The sequence below is a fragment of the Triturus cristatus genome, chromosome 6 (genome assembly GCF_964204655.1).
Source record: "Triturus cristatus chromosome 6, aTriCri1.1, whole genome shotgun sequence".
Taxonomy (NCBI): Eukaryota; Metazoa; Chordata; class Amphibia; order Caudata; family Salamandridae; genus Triturus; species Triturus cristatus.
The window spans coordinates 1,595,991,594-1,596,015,608 of NC_140589.1; the positions used below are offsets into that span (position 1 = coordinate 1,595,991,594).

A 24,015-nucleotide genomic window follows, 5' to 3' on the forward strand; every position below is an offset into this window, starting at 1 on the left:
ACATTCACAATTCCAAACAATAACACATAAAGTAGTGTTTCCCGCTTCAAAGGGGTTTCTGGAAGGGCATCCCTTGCCATCCTCTCACAATTCTCTCCAGTGGTCAATGCCTTCCTGACACTAGCTATGTACAAGAAGGTGCTTTCTCTAGTAAGAAACCTTCTGTATACTCCTCAAACAGCAACGGGCACAGAGAGAAATAAAAATATGGAGTAGCCCAGGAAGAGGTCACATCTTCATTCTGTACTTTTAGCGATATTCTCAGACACATAATATTTGTGAAGAGCTGTGTTCATTAAAACAAATGCATACAAAGGGGATCTACAGGTCGCTGGATTTAGTTTAGAAAGGGAAACCAGAAAGCAACACAATGAGTGCACATACTGCACCCAAAGAATGAGAAAAATGCTCCAAGAAGCCAAAACCTGGGAAAAGGGGTTGAACCAAAACATACAAAAGGTTATGAGAGGAATGCTTACAAATAGTCTAACCACTGACCATCACTCGGGGTAGCATTCCAACCCATTGTACATCATCTGAGTTAAGAGAACTGATCAGTATTGCTGAATATAGCATTTTTTAAACTAAACTTTTTCAAATTGTACATTCTAAGCGTTTTCACAATTCTAATAATGAAAGTACAATTCAAAACAGTACACTCTCATCAACACCAATTTAAAAGCATGAGCTACAGTATGAAAACATCCCAGTATCGTCACTGCAAAATTACAATAAGTTTTGCATAAGGCACTGTATTATATAGAATTAACTCCAAATCAACTAAAAAAAAGTGGAAGGATTACACCAAAATATCGTCTGGATTTCTGTGCACATTTCCATCAGACATAGCAATTCTCATTTCTGAAACAAATATGAATTTACCTTTTGATTTAGAGGTGAGATTACATCAATGGCAGAATCGATGGGAAAAATCTGTACTCTTTGTTCTGTGTATGTGTGGAAGTTCAACAAAGCTTTAACAAAGTCCTGAATAAAGGAGAGTGCCTGTCCAGCAATGTCTCGCACCTTGAGCTAAAACACAAACATCAACCCTGTAAACAATACATTAGAATAGATGGTATTTTATTCAATACATATTAAACTATAAACACAAGAGCTCACAGAAAGAAATATTATATTGATTATGAATATTAGAGTATCAGTCAACAAGGTATATCTCAGGGAATGAATGGCCTTGATGTAGGCCCTAAACCATACAGGAAAAATCCCTGGAAGTTTTAATGCCAAATCACATTTGTACACCTGTTTCAGGTAGAATGACAAAAAGAGTATGGATGATTTTAAATCATCCTTTTAAGGAGTATACCAAACAGTAGCAGGGAGGAGCCAATATTTTACAAAGCTAGTTCACCACATCTGCAGGAACAGCTACGTATGGGTGTGTTTGAATACAGGATCACTAGCACTCTTACCACATGATTCAATTTGACTTAATGTATCTTCTTAAGAAGAAAACAGAGAAACCATCAACATTTAAAACAGGATCTAAAACAGAGATTGGAAGAGCAGTGAGGATCTGATCTGACTGTGCATTTCATTTGGAGAGCAAGAATGCACCTATGTCTATACTTGTGTTTGGTGCAGCTGTGAAAAAGGGAAAACATTTGCTTTGGCTGAGGGAGCTGTACAGGAGCTCTATTTGCCTCTGTGTTGAACTGAGCAGGTGTGTGCAACTAAGATAAGGGAAGCAAAGTCTTAATAACTTTTCTCCACAAATGTGTTCATCAGGAAAGTCCGCTCAGGGTATTGGGACAGGTCTTTTTCAGCCTTAAGAAAAAGTAGACAAAAATAAAATACAAATATTTCTGACATAGAAAGGAGTTCTACTGTTTTTTTCTGGTTGTACAGGGAAAATTGTTGCATCAAGTTGGATTTGTATAATATCAATATTCCTTATCAGACTTGACTTGTTTACTGGAGGCATAATCTCAGCATATAGGTCAATAGATTATTTTAAGAAAGGGAAGTCTATTTAAATCCTGTTTATTGCAATTTTGATACACAACATTACATATTTTGGAGCCCTCAAGATAGAGGAATCACAATCTTGCAGATTCTTAGAAGAATTTAACTGCAGACATAAAGAAATGCTGCTGGTTAAAGTTTCCGGCGAAACCCATAAGGAAGAGGGGAGTATGTCCGACCATATTTCTGTGATTTAAAGATGAAGCTATGAAAGATTAGAAACTGGAGACAGTTTAGACTACAAGGAAGTATCAGCAAAGAACTGTTTACAATTTTTTTTAATGTTTTAAAGTCCTGAGTTACAAAGATGGGGAAGAGAGAATTCAGAGCACTGAGAAAAGATGTTGAGAGCAGAGGCACCCACACAAAGACAGTTTTGGAGAGTTTCAGATGCCCATGCCCTGCTGGACACACTGCAGGGAGATGCTGCCTCCTCCTCCTAAACCTGCTACTAAGACTACACTGAACTGTCGTGGTGAAGATACACAGGAGTCCAAGCTGTTTTGAGTAGCTGCATCATAATTTGACATATTGACATGTAGGGCTACTGCAGGCTGGAGAGGTTGTTGGTTGTGAATTTGTCTGCACCCCCCAGAATGATCCTGGAGGTAAACAATTATTAGGACTCCTTGTGTAGTAATGCAGGCCTGCAGGTCTGCAAAGTGCTTCTTGATCCCAGAAGACAGCACTTCATCTGTCAAGTGTTCAAATTAACTTGGTAATGACGCTGGAGACCAAGCTCAGGTCAAGGGCAAGGATATGGAAATTGGGTTTACTGAAGTCCATTGCAGGGAGGGAGCCCCTCAAAGGGAGTGAATAACAAATAGAGTGAATTAAGGATTGGTGCTGGGGGTCACATCCTGAATGAGCCTTTGTATAGATAATGATTTAAATGTCATAGGTCCACAGATAGACATATACACACTTGCTTTACTTTTAAGAATCAATAATAAACCCTTCTCCTATAACTAGCTGGGGTGCCTTTGCTATCCATATAGCACCCAACTTCATGAGTTTATAGATCTCTTCCACCAGCTCTTAACTGATTGAATGTGCATGAAGAGGGGCATAGGGCCAATAAAAAGTAGTACTTAATTTGTGTCTGTCAATTGAGATGCCCTTCAAGGTTCTAGTGAAATCAGCCCGAGTCTCTTCCTTTCACCGGTGAATAAAAATCCCAATAAGATAGTCAATTTTCTTTTTTTCCAGAGACAAGAGAACAAAAGAAGAATAAACTCTTGGTGGTCACTACATGGTCCTTTTTATCTCTTTTTTTGTCCACAAAAAGACTTCTCACTAGCCATATAGTTCAAGAAGGTTCTGGCACTTAGGGGCATGAAGTTGCTTGGAGGGGATGACTACCTAACCTTTTTGCCTTGAGCACCCCACAGGTAAACATTTATTTAGTTCAATGGCCATTCAGGCATCTTGCCTTGCACCTCTTCTGACAGATGGGACGGCCAGAAGCAGACCTGTCTGTGAACATGCTCTCAACGTCCCACTGCTTGCTCCTGTGCCTAAATGAGCTTGAGTGCAGCCATGCTAAAATAAGCTGGGCTGGGTAGGCTTAGTACCTTGATGTAAAAATTATCTTTGTCTCACTGTGGGTCGGCTTACTGAGACTGCTTCAATCCTAGTGCAGATTCTATGGTAAGACCAAGAAAGAATGGCATCAACAATAATTAACCTGTCAGGGATGTAAAGCAGAGTTAAGCAAAAAAATCCTTAACCCAAGCCATTAAAAACGTCCTTGACTAAGGGTGCTTTCACATGGGCTACTGCATAATTACATTTATGGGAGCAAATTGTATCTTTTCTGAAGCCACTGACGGTGTCATTTAACACTGCAGGCATGGAAGATTAGGGCTTAGTAGTCAATGCCAGATTATTTTCTTTTGGTTAAGGTTTCCTCTTACAAGTATTTAATCTTTGAATGGTCCAAGGTAAGAGGGTGGCTTACCATTTTCAATTTATTTACACAAGTTACTTCCTCTTTTGGGCTATAAAAAGGACACCAGACCAGCTTCAGCTTGCATCACAATTATGCTTGCTTACATGTTGCTTGCTAGTTGGATGCACTGGTTTTCCTTTGCATCTTGCTTTTTTCTTCAAGCTTCGTTTCTTTGCTCTTCCTGTTAATTGACCTGTCGTGGTGTAAAAAATTTTTTTTTCTATTTTTTTTTTTTACAGAATTACATTTTTCCCCCTATTGTGCTTCACTTCTAGTAGCATCTCTCAGCTACATGTGACAATTCTGGAGTCTGAAGTTGCTTCAGGAAGAAGTGTCAGGGGTCAAAAAGGTCAGCCCTCGACAGCCATCCACCATGATGGAAGAGACCAAGGCGAAGTAATCAACTAGGGTGCACCACAGCTAAGCACTACGCTTAGTGTTCTCAGTGTCGGGAGTCCAATCCTGATCCTCGGACCTGTTGTCTATTCTGTCTCTCATGATGAGACTGATGGTTGGAGATGAATTGCAGATCAGGCTCCAACAATGCATTTGTGACCCCAGTACTCCTTGGACCTCGGAGCAGCAAGAAGGGTAACATGTGAGGTCCAACAGTGAGAACCTGGTGGTACTAGCGAAAAGCTGCTTCTGGCAGAGACTGTGATTTCCTGGAGAGCTCTGTTTACAAAAATGTCAGTGGTCTGATATGCATTCCGGCGAACTGAAGGAATCTGGGCCATGGAAGAAAATTAAGCTCTCTTTTATAGAAAAGTGAAGAAGATGGATGGTAGAAAATTACATAGGCTAGCTGCAAGGTAAGAGCTTTAGCTGAGGAATTACTCCTTAGACAGTCAATGTGATTCAGCAAACATTTGGTAATAAGTAATATGAAACGGAAGTACTCAAGATATGGTCTTACCCCTCTTTTAGCAACGGTTGCTCTAGGTCTAGTACGTCCAACATACAAACCTCAGCATTAAACAATTTGTCAAAGGTCCATAACAAGGCACCATTCCACACCGAATGCCTCATAAAACACCTTTTCAGAAGGACCTGCTGGGCTCATTTGGGTCTGCTTCCTCATTGTCAGGCTCTCACACTAGATACACTCCATCAAACTCTGCAATAAGAGCCGACGCTCAAAAGATAGCTACAGCACTAAAAAGGTCTGAGGTAATGGATGGTCTGGCCAGTTTCAAAAGAAAAAAGAGAAATTAAGAGGGACACATTTAATGACTGCATGACATGAAAGGGGGCCAGGGGAAACCCAATAGATCTACTGCCTCAGTGAGGTAATGAATAACCCTTATGGGGATATCCTGGAAAGGTTTGATCAGATGTACCTACTCACAATTGATTCCCTATGAATTTGTTATTTTCAGTGGTTATTTAGACTTGTTGCCTTATATGCCATGTTCTACTTGGGCCTCTGGTCCAAGGGGACCCATCCTTTAATAGCCTCAGCCAGGGAACATTTAGAATGGGATTTCGTCTTTGGGCTTGATCTTCCAAACATAGGCAGACCTGACTTTGGCCATGGATGACTGCATCAAAAAATGTACTACCCTGAATCAGTGGGAGGCTGATTATATCCCCAAATGTGGTTATAGAGCTATGTGTTGGAGAAAAGATTGAGATTCTCTAAGGGCATGATTTAGATCATGGCAAAAGTGTTACTCCGTCACAACAGTGACGGATATTTCGTCTGACGAAATATAAATCCCATTATATCGTATAGGATTTATAGTTTACCTGATGGGATATCTGTCACTAGATCTAAATCAGACCCCGAAGTCTTAAGACACTTCAATCACTATGCGCAAACAGACGTGAGGTGCCTAATTACTGGATAGTGGACAGAAAGACTAATGTAGAATTTATTTGCTAGGAACCATTTAGGATGTGATACAATGGTTAGGTGTGTTTCTCTGGATGTGAAAGCTCTCAGTTTCCCAAATAAAAATTAAAAAATCTGAAAATTGGACCAGATATTGTCTTTAGAAAACAAACAGGACCATTCAAATAAGGATGACGAATACGTTTTTCTAAAACAATAAGAAACAGGGTTTATCTGAGGGCGTACTACTCTTCAGGGCTCACAAAACACAATGGAGTTTCTATATTCTTATTTATAAAGCTAAGCTTCTTTATCTTAGATATTAAAACGGATAAAGCTTGCAGATTTCTAACAATAAAAGGGATAGTGGGAGACTCCAAGGTGAGTTTGAAAATGGTCTATTGCCTTTAAATGGGACAAGAGACCTTCCGAGTGGACTTCGTAGGTCAGCTATCTCATTTTGCAGAGGGTGTTTTTATTCTTTTAGGGATTTCAACTTGATTTGGGATGCAACACAGGATGGGTCAGGGCCAGAGAAGGGACCGGTTAATGCTTTCTATAAAAAAATAACTCCCTAGATTCCCTGAGGTGACGAGATATCTGGGGAGAACACAGCCACAACAGGAAAGATAAGATCACAGGACATTTTCAAAATCGATGATATATTTGTAAGCAATTCTGCGCTTGTCTCCCCCTGTTTAGCAATTGCGGATTGAGCTGACCAAAGTTTTTCTGGCCATGTCTCAATCTGGAGACAGAAATGGAAAAAAATATTAACAAACAGCCAAAGCAGAGTCCTCACCCTTCCCTTCTAAGAGGCTCAATCCTCAACAAAGAAATGCCATCCCATAATAAAAATATTTTGAAATAAACAAGAGATGAGAGGTTTCATTTCAATGATGGCAGGATTTCAAAGAGTGTGACTGCTGGAGATCAAAAAACTGGATTTGTAAGAGTATTGAACATTAATACAAAATCTCCCTCCCTTAAGCTCCTGAGGAAAATAGTTGTCACAAAGGGCTAGCTAAGAACCATTCTTACTAACAATGAAACAAGTCAATGAAGCTAGCTGTAAAGCGGGGACTCTTGCCTGTTTGTCTACTAAGGGAAATATTACAAAGGACATACCTACAAGTGCTCACTGTTACGGGAGAATGTTAATAATAAGGTGAATTTCGAAAAATGTTTTACTAAGCGGAAATACATGTGATTGAAAATCGAACAAAATACATAACTTATGAGTGCTCTCGTACTTCTAGGCAGATGTACTGTAGAATTCCCATATTATATGACAAAGTCTCTTTAGCATAATAAGCCATTAATAGGACTTAAGCTCTGGAACCTGAAGGTTTGTAACACTTTTGTTTCTCATCGGATTTGTAAAAAGACAACACTATTTAATAACATTGCAGACATGGATAGGCTACCTCTCTCTCTGAGTAAACGTTTAGCCAATTTTCACACAGTTAAAGTTATGGAACTATTATTAGTTTCCTGGCCAGACCATTATGAAGTGCCTTTCACTGAGCCATTTCACAGGACCGCCTCCAATTGCAAGGCTACTCAAATGCCTAGAAGAAGGAAATGGAATTTGCTTAATTCCAAAATATTTGTAGAGGCTCTTCTACGCAATGTCCCCCAATTGAGGGAAAATGTCAATCTACCCAGCTCGCAGATTCAAAACTGGATATCGTAAGCCCTTGATGAAGCTGTGCCATGGATTTCGGGTAATAAAAATCCCAGGGCGCAGAATTCTGTGCCTTGGTTTAATGAAGAATTCAGCCTAGCCAAAAAAGCGTGCAAGCACTTAAAACACATTTGGAGGTAAGACTATTGCCCTATCAGTAAAAACAATTCTAAAGCAGAACTCAAAAAATATCATGCACTTTTTAGGAGAACCAGATGTTTCTTCTACACTGAGAAAATCAAATAGCTAGTAATTCATCCAAAGAATTATTCTTTATCCTCAAATCCCTGTCATCATTGGACCGTACTACAGCGCCGTCTCCAGCATCGATGGAGAACTGCAATAAGATTACCCATTTCTTTTCTTCCAAAGTAGCTAACATCTATGACACATTCCCTTTAGAAGCTCGTAGCCCCATCAATCTTGATGCCCTCCTAGCTGAACCAGCTAGAGTGCAGGGTCTTAAGGAATTCACAGCCCCTGACCTGGAAGAGCTGAAGATAATAGTGGCTAGCATCAAGTCAAGATCCCCTTCGGACCCTGCCCCACCTAAGGTTCTGATGCAAGGACTGGACATTATCATCCCGTATATCCAACAACTCCTCACTCTCTTTTTCTGCTGGAGAGGTCCCCCTGAAGTGGAAGCAGGCAATTGTCCTACCACTTCAGAAGAAACCTTACGTTGATTTCACGGCACTAGATAACCTGTGCCCCATCTCTCCACTACCGATATTTGCTAAAATATCAGAGAAAGTGGTGAATGACCAACTAACTAAACATATCACCACTATTGACTTATATCATCCTACTCAGTCAGGTTTAAGAGCCTTGTATTCCACGGAATCTGCGCTCCTGTTAGCTACTGAAACTGTAAGGTAGTGTGCGGATGACAAACAAACCGATGCACTAGTTCTATTGGAACAAAGCACGGCCTTTGGCGCTGTTTCGCCTAACCTACTCCTTCAAAGGCTTAGTCGAAGCGGGGTTGGAGGCAGCGCATTGTGATGGCTAGGATCATTTCTCCATGAGCGTAGCTTTCAGGTCATGCAGAATCCTTTTCTATCAGAAAGTCTGTCTCTAGTGCAAAGAGTTCCGCAGGACTCTATCTTAAGCCCTACTTTGTTCAATCTCTATATAGGCCCCCTTGCGAACATTGTGGAAAGACTTAATGTGACAATTGTGTCCTATCCGGATGACACACAGCTAATTGTCACCCTATCTCAAGACTCGGAATCCTCTGCCCTTTGTTTCTCCCCATGCCTAGAAGAGCTAGCTACTTGGATGGCCAACCGTTTCCTTAAACTTAATGGCAATAAAACGGAAGTACTGATTGTAGGGAAAGCTCCCTCTATACGGACCTCTGCTTGTGGCCTGAATCCCTGGGACAAACCCCCACCCACAAAACAGTGACCAAAAATCTAGGGGTCTGGTTCGACTCGGAACTCTCCTTTGATAATCAGGTTAGGAGAGTCACAGGTAAGTGTTTTGAAGTCCTCAAAGTCCTAAGGAAACTTATCAATTTCCTCCCCACAGCAGCCAGAAAAATTATTGTGCATGCTTTGGTCATGTCACAACTAGATTATGACAATGTTCTGTATCTAGGAGTAGCAAAGGGAAGTCCTATCAAACTCCAGCACATTCAGAATGCGGCAGCGCGTTTGGTTCTTGGTCTCCCTAGAAGATCCTCAGCCTCTAAAGCTCTGAAAACTCTCCATTGGCTGCCCGTTGAGAAAATAATTACTTCTAGTAATCTGCTATTGCCATAAAATCTGGTAGAATAGGAGCCCTAGCTAACTTCCACCTCTGATCACCCCCTACACTCCCTCTCGCACCCTCACATTGAGTGGAACCCTTCAGGCTAAGGTTCCCAAAATTCGCTAAGCGAGAATGGGTGTTCGCTCATTCAGCTATCTGGCAGCAAAAATCTGGAACTCCCTGCCCTTAATGTTGCGATCTGACTCTGTGGAACACTCCTTTGACAAACAATTGAGAATCTGGCTATTTGCATTGTAACTTTGGTGGCTATCTTATACCTTTGTTCTGCTACCTATGCTCTTCTTCTCTCTTCCTAGGTCCGATCCTAGCACGGGGAAACACAGCTGGTGTAACCAGGGGCTTTACAAATGGCATTTGATTTGAAATTGAGGTGACAGAGATATGTAAACCAGAGAAAAATCCCATGTAATGTGCATCTTACGGATAAACATCCCTGCTCAACACTGATGTGAAGCTATATTCAAAGATCCCAGTCAGGTATAACATATAGGCAAATTTGAAACACTATTTTGTAAAGGCTTTGGTGGGTAATGATCCTACCCTAAACTGAAAGTAGCATTTCCTATCCAGTGGCTTGGCTAGTATATCCCAGAATTCTTCGTAATGTGGATCTAGCTTATGTTCCAGGAAGGCACTGGTCAATGATATAGCCCCAGATTGTTTCAGCATTCCTGCTCTAATCATAGACCAGTACGCATCCTTATATTCATTTTTAGATGGAAATAGATTGTGGGCCGGATCATCCCATAGCTGTCTCATACCCATGTCCACCAAAGATCTTTTAACCTGCTGTAACCAGCTAATCTTATGGGAATTACCATTACCTTTTATGTCCAAAAGAGCTGTAGCGTAATGGGCTAATTCCGGAGTGGACCATAGCCTTCTCCAGTAAGCCAATGGTTTGAATCTTGCAACCTCTGTGAACTGATGGCACCCAAAGTCAGAGTATAAGGGAATTAGGGGGGGTGCTCTGAGGGAGGCCTGTCAGTCCCCGCAAAAAACTATTTTGGGCCTGAGCTAATACAGACAAGTTTTCAAACCCCCACAGATCTGCCCCATATAAGATAGATGCCATGGCTTTGGCCTGATAGATCTGAAGTGCGAGGCCTATTGGCTTTGTTTGGGAAAGCCTATGTTCTTTCAAAATCACCCCTGCTATTTGTGAATGTTTAAGTGCCATTAGTTTTGTTTGGGGCTTCCAATCCATTTTTCGGTTAATGGTTACTCCTAGGTACGTGAATATGTCAGTTTGTTCTAGGGGCTCGTTATTCATTAGAAATCTTGACTTTATAACTTTATGGTTATGGAGCACCATAAATTTGGTCTTGTCCACGTTCACCATTAGTTCATGTTCGGACCAAAACACCTCAAAACGTACCATGGCTTTTTGCAACCCGGCTTGGGTCTTAGATAAGATGAGGGTATCGTCCGCGAACATGAGAATTGGAACTTTGATACCTGCTACAGAGGGGGCGTCAGTAGGGTGATCGAGGAAATACCTAACCACTCCATTTATAAATAAGGAAAACAAGGTTGGGGCCAACACGCATCCTTGACGTACCCCTTTGGAGATTGGAAATTTGTTGGTGGTATTTCCTTGACCACCCCATTGAACCGGAGCATAGGTTGATTTGTGCAATTTAATCACCAACTGCAATAGCTCTAGTGGGATTCCTAGGTCTCTCAACACAGTCCAAAGCTTATTTCTTGGTACAGTGTCAAAAGCTGCTTTGAGATCCACGAAAGTGGCATAGATGGTACCCCCCGCCAACTGTACAACACGCCAATAAATTAGTAGGAAATAAAATACTTGGTCTATCGTGCTCACGTAAGCCCTGAAGCCAGCTTGAAAAGGGGATAATATATTGTTCTCCGTGATCCATAATTGTATTCTATTCAAGATCAGTCCGGCTTTTGCGTGGAGTTAATCAAACTGATAGGCCTATAGTTAATGGGAGTCGAACGATCCCCCTTCTTATATATGGGGAGAATTTCCGCCCCACGCCAGGAGTCAGGGATAGATGCTTCACTGGCGACAGCATTTGCCAGAAACAATATATACCTTAGCCAGAGTTCTTTGTCTGACATGAATAAATCCACTGGGACACAATCGGGACCTGGAGCCCTACCTACGGGGGCCGAGAACACAGCTAATTCAACTTCACTTAGGGAAAATTGAACCGGAGTCACTATACTTAGCGCTGGGAATGGGTCTACGTGTCCCCTGACAGCAAATTGACCCTCAAAAAACGATACCCATTGGTCTGGGGCAATGTGGTTTGATGGGATGTTTCCTGGGCCTCCACGACCCCATTTGACAAGCTGCCAAAATGATTGAGGGTTTTTCATTTTGCTAGCTATCAAAAGATCCTTCCATCTTTGTTCATCCCATGCTCGTTTTGCAGAGTGTTGGATCGATTTGTACTCCTTACGGGCTAGTCTTATCATAGTTATATCTTTTGATTTTATCGCCCATGACAACTGTCTGTAAGCTAACCTGCATGCCTTGTTGTGCCAGTGGTTACGCTTTAAGTAAGATGGCTTTGGGGTTGTATAAGGTTTAGTAAAGAACCTCCTAATATTTTCAAACAATGATTCGTCAATATGCTTAATATTTTCATTTATTTCATCCTGGTTAGAATATTGATCAAGGAGGTCTAACGTCTTTTGCACCTCAACATTCATGCTTGTGATGGAATTTTCATTTTCGATTACCCGGAACCACTTAACCCTCCTCATATCATTACTAATTACAGCATCGGCAGTCTCAGTTAGCTCTATTGGTAGCAAAGATCCAACTTGAGCTAAACCTTTTATGTAAAGCAGCTGCGGATTATGATCGCTTTCGATTCTACTACAGACCTTCATATCTGCTACAAAGGACCAGTACTCTACATTTATAAAAATATAGTCTATTCGGCTACTCCTCAAGCCGTTATTGTATGTGTGGGATCCTGTGCGGTCAGATGGAGTACGACCATTTACTGCTCGCACACCTCTCTCCAGACTAAAAGCTTTCAGCTGGAGAGCTGCCTCCGTCCATTTCTTAATTGGTGCAATTTCCAATTTGGGGATACCCCATTGGATGTCTTCATCTATACTTAATTGGCTATCCTCATAGTCTAGTGGCTCAAAGGTAGTATTGAAATCACCAGCTATGATTACATTATACCCTTCCCCTTTGCTGGCTAAAACATTATTAAGATCAGTGATAGTCGTTGAGGACCTACCACCTACCAGCCCCCGAGCATATAGGTTGACTATAAGAATTTTTGGCTGATTTTTAATACTAATGGCCAATGCCAAAATATCCACATTATCAGTCTCAAGCTCGGTTATTTTAAAGGCTGACGACTGCCTAACCCAGATAATTAAACCACCGGAGGGCCTACCCTTATGTCCGCCCAGAGCAGGTTTATGAAAAGTGAGATAGCCATGATGAAAAATAGGCGACACCACCCAGGTTTCTTGAAATGCTACAATATCTAACGTGTCAATAAATTCAATCCAATCAGATGAGCTAGTCTTACTAAGCAACCCCGCTATGTTCCACGATACAAATCTCATTGGTAGTAGATCGGGGATTCCCAGTTTATTGACGGAACTAGTCGTAGATGGTGCACTTAATTCGGTGGTGATTAAGACTGGAAGCTGCATTGTTTTTGGGATTGTATTTCCCATATTAGAATTGGTTACTCTCAGCATGTTCAAATTTATCAATGGCCAATCTTCTTTTCTAACGCAGTCCACCCCTCCTGGTCTTAAACAGTTTGGGAGGTTCGTGCAAGAGCTTTCAGAACTTTTTTTATTGCTAGCCTTCACAATTCCTCCCTGTGGATAGATGCCAGTTGATGGTCAGTCGATATTTTGAAAGGATGAATCCCCGATTAGCATTCTTTCATGGGAGTTGTATGAAAAATAAGAAGAAGGTTCAGGAGGGCTCAGTTTCAGTCTGATATTTGTGTGGATAAGATGTGATGTCCTTAACTCAAAAGCCAACAGGTTCTCTACCAACAGTGGTGAGACAAGGACAAGACGCATATAATCGGTTGCTCCATCCTTCGTACAATATCTTGTAGCAGAGGAAATATCCTCCCTAATTAGTGTTCTGCACTTATGTACATGTCGAAGCCACACTGAATTACTCACGCCTTCTTACAGAAATCCAGGGATATTTGAGAAGATGTCTTTGTTCTTTATGTCTTCGATGGGGATGATTATTGTAGTGGAAATATACGTCACCAAGGATTCTATACCTCTTTCAGGCATGCTAGTGAGATTAGAACCATCTTTTCCTGAATGCCAACAGTAATATATATCCCATTTTACATGGCATGCTTCTCAGATAAGAATTCCAATGCAACCTTTTGCAGCACATTAAGTGGGGGGTGTAGCTATACCTGATTTTGGAGTCCAAACCCATCTGACATGAGTCACACAAACACAGATAGAGGTTTGAATAATAAAATCTCTACTAAGGAGAGGGAAATGCTTTGAAAAGATATTTATGAAAGCATTCTACAAATGACCAATAAGAGTGGTTACAAAATAATGCACAATTGTTATACACTGTAGAAAACAACAACACTTGTATCCTGGTGATAGCCCTAATTGTTACAGTATTTGTGATAAAAAAATAATATGCACTGCACATAAGGTTGAATTGTCCAATACTTACATCCTTTTAGAGGGAGGTGCTTGAAGCAATTGAGAAGGTGGTGAGGTATCCAAATACCAGATTATTCTGGTGCAGTTCTAATGGCTTTAAGGCCATCTAGAGCCGATAATACAAGGTTATTGTATTGCACTCTTTTTTATCGGCTGATGCCCGGGGGAAGTGAAATTTACTATAGCAACATTCTGGAAAAAGAAAGAAGCTCTCACAGTTGCAAACGAGTACATGGAATATAACGGTTGTGGAAAGACTTGTCAATGTGAAAATTATTATTTTTTTAAATGTAATGCAATTTGTAAACTACTACTGGACTACATGTCAGAAGGCCGTTCATCCATACCGTTGATGCTGCGTCTTTAAGCATGGAACATCTTTACCTCATTCTTTGTAGGTCTCCTTCCAAAGTCAAAGAAAAAATAGTACTGCACTCCAGTTTCCAATCAGACACCAAAAAGGTTGGTTGATTACTATATGACTATATGAGATGTATTTACAGAGCTTGTTTGTTAGGACAGGTACTGATGGAGCTCTTGTTGGTTAGGGGAAGGATAAGTGGGGTCAGTTGTTTCCCTTTATTTTCTTCTTTTTTGGAGAAGGGTTCATTTTTGTGAAATGATGTATCACTTCTATGTGACTTATATGGATGATTAAACCAGTGTTGAAATGTATTTATCAAAATCCAATATAATGGTGTTTAAACAAAAACTCAATAAAATGTCATATACTTGAGGCTGAAAACCTGCATCAAACCTGTATTATGACAAACAGGGAAATACCAGTGCAAACCAGAAGATGAGTCAGGGAGTAGGGGTCTGACATATGCTTGAACAAGCTTCAAAATTAAAATTTTTTACAAAATGTGTTGTGATCCAAATATTTCACAACCCTAAATAAAGAAGCATTTAAAGAATATATAATGCCAATATCTGGAATATTTCAGACAGAAAAAGCTGCCAAAAAAAAAGTGAAATAAAGACAATTGTAGTAATATTTTTAAACAGTCATGCAAATTGTTTCTTACCTGATGCCTTCTATTATGTAAGGGTACGTTGAGAGCATTGAGCCTGCTGCATTCTTTGAAATTAAGAGAAACAAGTATTGGTAAAAAATAATGTCAAAAATCCATCCTACAGCTCAACATGATAACATTTAATTAATATATTTACTAGGAAGTGCACTTTCATCATTAAATTACACATTAAAGTTAATTTGCCTCTTTGTGATATGTGTGAGTCAGTCGTTCGGTTGATGAATGATTATAAACTACTAGAATGGTCATTCAAACTTTTATTATGTAATAACAAACTGCATATTGCTACACCAGCAAAACAAGAGGTTGCATAAAACAATTATCAAAGCACACAATATTTAGACGCACCACTGTTAGGCAGAACTATCAAACGTCTTTCTTTGCCCCGTTAACAGACAACAGCTTGGAGAACATTAAGTGACAAAACATCAACATATGTATTTAATCTGACCATAAGATTGATATGCACCTACTTCACACAGATGTTGATGTGCTGAAAGCAGGGGATAATGGCCAGTGCATCACTAAACCAACCAATGGTACAACTGGTCTAGATTTGTCAATGCTTATTTACTGCCTGAACTGGCTTTGTCTATGCTTGTAGAACTGGGACACAAGCACTGAATGAGCCAATCAAGGCGGTTGGCCATCTTGGATTAACATTTTGTATAGTTTACATGTAATGGGACAGCATTCTTTAGAGGCAACATGACCACAATCTTGGAATGGTATAAAATAAATATATAAAATATTATTGTGTATACTTATTGCAGTATTAATAATAATATATTGCTGAAAGAAAATTAGTTTCATGATGTCAGCAGTGGAAGCATATACTAAACCAATGAAAAAGCAGGATGAACTCTAAATGCTGCAGGGACTGGGAAACACACAAAAAACTGAAAAACCACTGGATCAACTTTGAATCAGGAAAAAGGAACTCAAACACACTGGACAGCCATCTATCCAATCATGAGCAAGGGACAGATCTAAAGGTCAATATTTGCATATGTTAGAGTATTAGTTCCAGTTCTGTCTGCGACAGACAGCTAAAGCTGCCTGCAGTGCGACAGCTAAAACATAGGGTACATTGCACCACAGATAGAAATCTTTCACACACCTCATTCACCAAAACAAGACCTCTATAATGGGAGGATCAATTAAAAAATAATTTTGTGTACCTAAAATTTACATTTACAACACTACAATAAAGGCTGCAACTGTGAGAATTCTGGGCAAGCTGCCATGCAAATTGCAGTGAACACGCATAGACTCATAGGTTTGTCGGTAGTCATTCTTATTATGCAGGTTCTCTTCCACTCTGTCAAGGGCAGGTGTAAGTGCTTTTCCAGAGGGATGGGAGGGATTCTCCCCTGTTTAATAGAGGTGGAGCAGAAGAACATTTTCCACAGAAAAATAAACCTTATATGTGGTAATGCTCTCTTTCGTTCTATTTATTCATGCAGGACAAATGCCACATGAGCACAATTTGCTTAGTGGAATACTCCTAGAAATGTACAATTGGTGTATATTTCCAGGTGTGCATTTCAGAAATCTAGCAGAACTGTAGAGATAAAAAAAAGTAGAAGTCCAACATTTCATGTCTAGGTTTGCTGGATTGGGTCCAGAATGAGTAAGGGCAAAAACATACTTTTTAGGTTTGGTTAAGATGGATTTAGATCACACATCCAGCTTAATGCATGTACAACAAAACTGGGTCTATATGCACTACATACAGTGCATCATATGAAAACTTACCAACCTTACTGCAATGCATGCTATGGTCAATAACTTGCCATCTCCCACTGCATGATTTCAACTCTACTGCACAACACCCAATTATATCCTGGGCACAATAACCCATTGTTCTGCATCCTACCATAATTCACAGCAAACTACTGACACTAACTGACCAAACTGTATCCATTTTAAGACACCAACCCACCACACTGTTGGCATCTCGGGGACACTGTGCTCATGTGCTGCACCTACAAACCCTTTACAATACAGAGTATTCTAGGGACAATAAGGCACCACATTGCACATGACAACTACCCTGCCACACTGAACTGTCTGCACATCAACCCACTACATGGCACAGCACCCTTTGGATAATAAACCAGCAAACTGCACTATATCTTGGGTACAACTACCTCTCCGCCCTGCATAAAGGAGGCCAGGATTGTTGTGCACCAAGAAACTCCTTCAGTGTTTCCTTCCATTGTTAAAATTAACAGAAGAACAACACTGTGAGGTGACTAAACATGCTAGTCAATGAAGTCGGAGGTAAAGGGAATCCAAATGCCCTGAACGAAACCCTTTAAATTCTTGGTGATTTTCACTATGTATGATTGACAGAAAGTAAGAACCATGAACTCACACAGTGTAAGAATAAGGACTGACCACCCTACTGTTGCTTCAACCCTTCAGATTTTTTTTGTTGAGCTCCCGATCACTCTAATGGGACGGCAATCAGAAAGTCAGCACAACAGCTGTTTACTTTGCTGCCACTTAAATACAATGCAAGACCAACCGCCCTTTTCAGATCTCAGGAACATCTGAGCAAATCTTGCTTGGGTCATCTTAGAGTGAAATAATTTCCAATGGATCACGATTTTTTAGGTAGCCTGCATTTTCCAGCTTGCCACCACGAGATAACATGGAAAAACAATGGCGAATTACTAATTTCACAACTACAACTAATTTTATGAAAACAGATTTGTGTTTGACAGCTATCTTAAAAGCCTGAGCAGATTATGGCTTTGAAGCTCAGTAGTCTTTTTCTACCAACTGGAGGCCTAACATCTCACTGTATGTGGTGATTAGATGTTGGGGCATTAATGGGTGGTCTTATGTTGTTTTCTGTTTCTATGTAATTTTTCATTGTGTCTTACCTATGACGAATAACTGCAAGTAGCCCTACTTACTATATTGAAGTTGGGTAATAGCTTCTGTGTGCTACATCAAGAAAAAGCTTAAAGGTTTTTCTAAAGATGACCTGTTGGCGCTCTAAGTTCTTTCCAGTTGTTTCTACTACGTTTTCACTGGTGCCAATCAGGTTCTCTGTGCAAAGCTTTGTCAGGAAGCTTCCAGAGATGCAAGAAAGCTGCCACATTGTCGGCTCAGCCCCACAACCAATAGTGTGTCACCATAAACAGCTATACTGCACAATAACACTGCATGCTATTGTTTCGATCTCCAAAAGTAAGTTATCAGTCTAAAGAGCAAAGTGAACAAATAAAAACAACCAAAATTAAAAGTTAAAGCTGATCCTATTAAACCAGTGTTATCCATAATGGACACACCGGATACCATTGATGGCACTAAAGAAATGAAGAAGGAGCTGGACATATGAATGATCAAGTTCAAGCGACACAGATCTTATTCACACTACAATTATGGAAACCAGGCAAGACCTGAGAAAGCTGGTAATGAGAGTGAATTAAATAGAGTTTAGCATTAAGAACCCAGATGATTCCAGAGTATTCCAGAATAAATTAAAAAATAAATCTACTCCAATTACAAGAGACATGACAGAGTTAGAAAATCAAACCTAAAAGGCAAGCATGAGAATGTTTGGTCTTGTCGAGGGATACGAGTAAGATGTTGAGTGGAAAACGTCCTTGAGGACGAAGCCCCAATCACGCTGTGCCTTCACAGTGCTGGCAGCAGAACGAATGCGTCTTTCGAACGCAATTGTTTTGCACCCAAGTCTTTACAACGACTTACGTTAGGGGGGGTGCAATGGTAGAGTGGTGTTAGAATCAAAGTCCAACACCTTTCCTACTGTTGCGCAGACTGGAGTCGGGATAGTAAATTAAACTATTACAATATCCAGCGCCCCCCTAAGGCAAGTCATTATAACTACTTATGTGCAGAACAATTGCGTTCTAAAGGCGCATTCATTCAAATAACGGAGTTCCTCAGGAATGCGTGTAAAACGAATGCGGAATACCATCATACATTCTGTTGAGTCTTGTGGCACATTTTTAGAAACCTGAATCCCATGTGGTGTAAATGATGCGACTTGCATCACACTCACTAAAAAACAACAAATACCCTTTGGCCAAGATCTTTTGCCATTTATGTTTTCTACATAGATTACTGTGAGGAAAGGCTTTTTGCATTATCACTCACACCTCCTTTGCCCTCACTTTTTTGCTAGATATATTGCTGGCTTAATGACTCTGAACACTGGGACACTAATGTCCAGCGACCAAGTGTATTGGTTCTGACCCCGTGAAGTATAGGTGGAATTGGCTAACACCTGATTAAGTTACCTATAAGTCCCTAGTATATGGTTACTCTGTGTAGCCAGGGTATGTAAGTTAAATGTTTCCAGTGGACTGCAGCACTTAATGTCCCACCACTAAAGTGAAAAATGAAAACGAGACTTGGAGTCCTGCACCTGCACCCTAACTGCACGGCTTTTAAACTGCAATTTTGACCTGGCAAAATAAACCCTTTGCTGGGCCTAAACCTTTCTTCTCAATCCCTATAAGGCACGCCTCAGGGAGGCCCTAGGTGCCCATAGGGCAGAGTGCAGTGTATTTAAAAAGTTGGACATGTGTTCTTATGTTTTACATATCCTGGCAGTAAAAAATCTGCGAAGTTGTTTTTCACTGTGGCTGACTCTCTACAGATGCACCGGGTTACAATCTAACACCTTTTAATGTATAACATTGATTCAAGTACTCAAACTATTAGTAATTTAAAATCCAATATGGGGGTAAAGTCGGATTCCAAATTACTTTTTTTTTTAAATACCACTTTTAGAAAGTTGGAATATTTTTGGCTAAAGCCTCCAGTGGTGGTACTTTCAGAGATACCCCACAAATGTCACCTGGCAGCCTGCTGGGAGGGGTGAATTGCCCTAAGGAAAGGGAATAAAAGAGCCTTTGCTGGTAGGAGATGTGATCTCCTCCAGACAAGATGGCCTGGGGGGATGTGACCACCAGCTGTACAACCTTCAAAGGGGCAGCCCGTGTCACAGGCAGATGTAAATAACACCTAGGTCTGCCCCTGCCATTAATTAGCTAGAGTGGCACCAGTGCCAGTGGGGAGTAACCCTGTAATAAAACTTGCTTTTTTAGGGTAAGTTCTTCATTTCACTAAAAACACCTCTGGGGTGTGCCCAGAGATATGACCAAGGGAAGAAAGATTTTGACATCTTGATTTTGGGCGGAGAAGCACGGTACGATTGTTTAGTGCTAAACCCCAAGAGAGTGGATAGGGTTGCCCATTGCAATTTTACTCTTATTGGTTAGGAAGTCTCCCCCACCCACAAGCTAGTCCCAAGCATAACCCCTGGCTACCTTTTTCAGAACACTGCTGGACATGTGGAAAACAGAAGGACTACACAGGCTGAACCAAAGGACTGAAACTCAGAAGAAAGAAGGAGCCTGTTGTTTTACCTATGGAGAGAAACCCCATGGGCTCGACCTGCTCCCACCTGAAACCAGAACAGAAGAGTGGACTCCAAGGACGAGTTGGCTAGCCTACTGTTATTCTCCAGGAACACAAAAGCTACAAGAAACATGCAACAAAGGGGGCGTGGCTTACCACGCGAGGTGAATGGACGTGCCTGGGTAGAGCTCCCGGCCGAGCCTCCCTATCCCGGGCGAATTACTCCTTGAACCTTCTCCTGAGCAGCCTGCAACTGCCGGCGGACCTGCCCTAAGACCCGAGGCGCACTCTGGCCGACTCCGGCGCTGATCGGCGAAACGACGCCGCACCGACTCTAGAGGCGAGATCGAGGCCGCTTTGGAGGCGACGTTGCTGGGGGCCCTGACGACGCGAGCCCGCGGCTTCCAACGGACAGGTAGGCCTTGCGCTGAGGCCCACGAGGGACACATCGCGGAGGCGCGCAGCGGCTGGCGGCCCCTGCGGGGAAGCCTCTGAGCGGCTGAGGCAACACTTGGAGCGATCGCCCCCCACCCCCCCCGAGGGTGTGATCGACGGGGGCAGCGGATCGGGGATACCCACATGGCAGCAGATCTGCGGCCCTGCTAGGAGTCGGCGGACGGGGGCCTGGGGGCCGGCGGAGTAGACCCGGAGAGGGGACGGACACGGGAACCCGAGGAGGTGACGGCGACCCTTGGACCCGAGACGCGACGCGGGGGACTTGCCTCCCCCCCCCCCCCGCTTTGACCTGAGGGCTGCTGCGCCGTAGTCTGGCCTCCTTCGCGCGGGATCTTCATAGACCAACGGGCTGCGCCGCCTGCGGCCGCGCTCGCGCCGACGACCCTCCGAGAGATTGGACCTGATCGGAGCTACGCAGGTGCCCTGCTCCCCTGGGAAGAGACCTTTGCCCCGAGCTGCTTGGAGCTGCTGGCTCTACGGCAGGTGAGACGCGGACTCCGACGACGATCCCGGAGCCGCCGGGGTGACCTGCTGCGGCCGACGGGCCCCTGACACACAACACCGGGGGTCATCAACTTGCGCTAGCCACCAGCCCCATGCCGGGAGGAGCGCGGACACGCACTGGATCGGGGTCTGCAGAGGCAAAGGGGAGACAAACGAAAACGGCACACAAGATGGATACCGACCACGTGACGGCGAAGCTGGACAGCGTCTTGGCGGCCATGGAGCGGATGGAAGAGTCGCTGCAGCAGACGCGCGCCTCCCTGGAGGCCAGAATCGATGGCGTGGCGATTGACCTGACCCACCTCCGCGCCGACCACAAGAAGCTGCAGGCCCGCACTAAGACACTGGAAGATGGAGTGGCAGCGGTTGAACCATTGGTGGCACAAACAGACAAAAAGGTACATGACCTCCTAACCAGAATGGACCTCTTGGAAGGCAGGGCTGAGGATGCGGAAGGAAGGGCACGAAGAAACAACATTCGCCTCGTGGGCATCCCAGAGAAATGGGAGGGAGCGGATCCTGCACGTAAGGTCGAGGACTGGTTACGAGACCTTCTTCCAGCTGGCACACTTTCCCCCCACTTTGTGGTGGAGAGAGCCCACCGAGTGCCCATGCGACCGCTCCCTCCGGGCTCTAACCCCAGGTCATTCCTCCTTCGAGTACTCAACTACCGAGATCGGGACGCGATCCTACGCGAAGCCAGGAACCTCGGGGAGGTCACCATCGAGAACGCTGCGGTGATGTTCTTCCCGGACTACACTGCAAAAGTTCAAGGACAGAGACGCTCCTTCCTGGCTGTCAAGCGGAGGCTGCGTGAAGCAAACCTAAAGTACTCGCTACTTTTCCCGGCTAAACTACGAGTCGTGCTGCGTGACAAGACGCACTTCTTTATGAACCCTGAGGAGGTCGCGGCCTGGCTGGATGGAGGTATGCCTGACGCGCCGCGAAGGGCGCCGGGAGCCAACGCGATGGCACAGTCCAGGGGCCCGGGGAGGCGACGCCGCCGACGATCATCCACGCCACCGCTGCACGGGGAGGCAGTGCGCCACTCCCCGCCGGCGGATCTGGTCCAACAAGAACAACAAGATGCTTTACGCAGAGTGGCGGAAATCAGCAACTCCCCGGCGCCGTCGCTCCACCCGGGCGCCAGCCCAGTAGCGTCTTCTACAGATGACGAGGCAATATATGGGTTGCCGGATACGCAGAGCTCTGGGGGACCCCCGGAGGTCACACCCCAGACTGTGGATCTCTTTGGTTGATGGCGGCTGGCCCTGACTGCTGCCCCCTACATAATGAGAACCCGCCAGGGCTCCTGCCTGACTGCCCCGCTTGGCCCTGGGGCTGTCCTGGACCTGACAACGCTCACACTGCCGCTGCCCTGGGGAACCGAAATGCGGCGCTGGCCACTGTAAGTACTTTACCTACTTGTTTGTCTGCGGCTCATGCACCTCCGCTGCGGACGCGGGGGAGCACTCTGCCGCGACCCGCTGCCGGCCCGCAGCAACTTGACCTGCCTAGGAGGAGGGGGCTCACACCCCCCCCTGACACTCTTTTACATCCCAGACTGATACCTGAACGTATAGCTGCCGCGGCATGACATGGGAGGCGCTGGGCGTCCGCTGGCCAGTGGGGGCTTGCGTGCAGCACCCGGGAGGGGCACTGGGCACGCCCGTAACTGCATTGTTTTGTTTCCTGTTTGAACGCAACCACAAGCACCCCCTTAGACTGTATAGTTCGCGAGCTCACTTGAGTGTTTGGACGGCGACCTGTTGTGTGGCCGACCTTTTGGTATTTGGACTTTGTTGCCATGTTAAGGCTTTTTGTATTCCCCCTGTTCCCTACCCCAATACCCTGTTGGAGATCATGGTACTGCGAATATGACACCTATGACAGTTGCACGGCTGGGACGGGCTGCAGGAGCTGGGGGGCCTCTGACCGGGGGACCGCACCTTGGGAGGAGGGATGGCACGCAGGCACGAGTAGCTGACATGACTGATATACACATATGCACCTGGAACGTCAGGGGAATGCACACGCCAACCAGACGCTATCAAATCTACTCTTACCTAAAGCGCCATCGCATCAACATAGCACTACTCCAAGAGACCCATTTGAACGGTGCCGAGGTGCAAGCACTGCGCCGACGATGGCGGGGGCAGCTTTACGCTACGGAGTACTCCTCCTATGCGCGTGGCACACTGATATGGATCCGCCCTGGGACCCCCTGGGTAACTACGGAGGTGGCGGTAGATGGGGAGGGCAGATATGCGGCTGCGCAGGGCAGATTAGATGGCCAGCCTCTCACGCTAGTGTCCCTCTATTCCCCCAATGTAGATCAGGGCGGCTTTCTGGCGCGAATCTCACAGGTCATGGCACCATGGCACGCAACCTCGTGGATAATAGGGGGCGATTACAATTGCACACTAGATACAGCGCTGGACCGCTCCTTCCCACCCCCCGCTAATGCCTCTACGCGGGGAGCCACAAAAGCGTTGCTGGAGTGGGCTGCGCAGTGGGACCTACATGATGTCTGGCGGCAACGCAACCCGGGGGCGCGGACGTACTCTTATTACTCCGGCGCTCACGACTTGCACGTCCGCCTGGACAGGTTCATGGCTTCCGCTGCCCTCCTACCCCACGTGACGGACACACAATACATGGGCCGCACGCACTCAGACCACAACCCACACTTCATGTCGTTGGCCTGGGC

The 24,015-nt window shown here is 43.9% G+C and overlaps 1 protein-coding gene across 1 annotated transcript in view; it reads right to left on the minus strand.

The window, feature by feature from the left end:
* PPP1R21 (protein phosphatase 1 regulatory subunit 21) overlaps positions 1-24,015 on the minus strand; it is a 395,061-nt gene that overhangs the window by 239,145 nt on the left and 131,901 nt on the right. The window contains exons 8-9 of the mRNA XM_085612732.1: positions 14,931-14,983; positions 883-1,032 (exon numbers count right to left, since the gene is read on the minus strand). Coding sequence (XP_085468858.1) covers positions 883-1,032; positions 14,931-14,983 — 203 coding nt within the window. The remainder of the gene's footprint in view (positions 1-882; positions 1,033-14,930; positions 14,984-24,015) is intronic.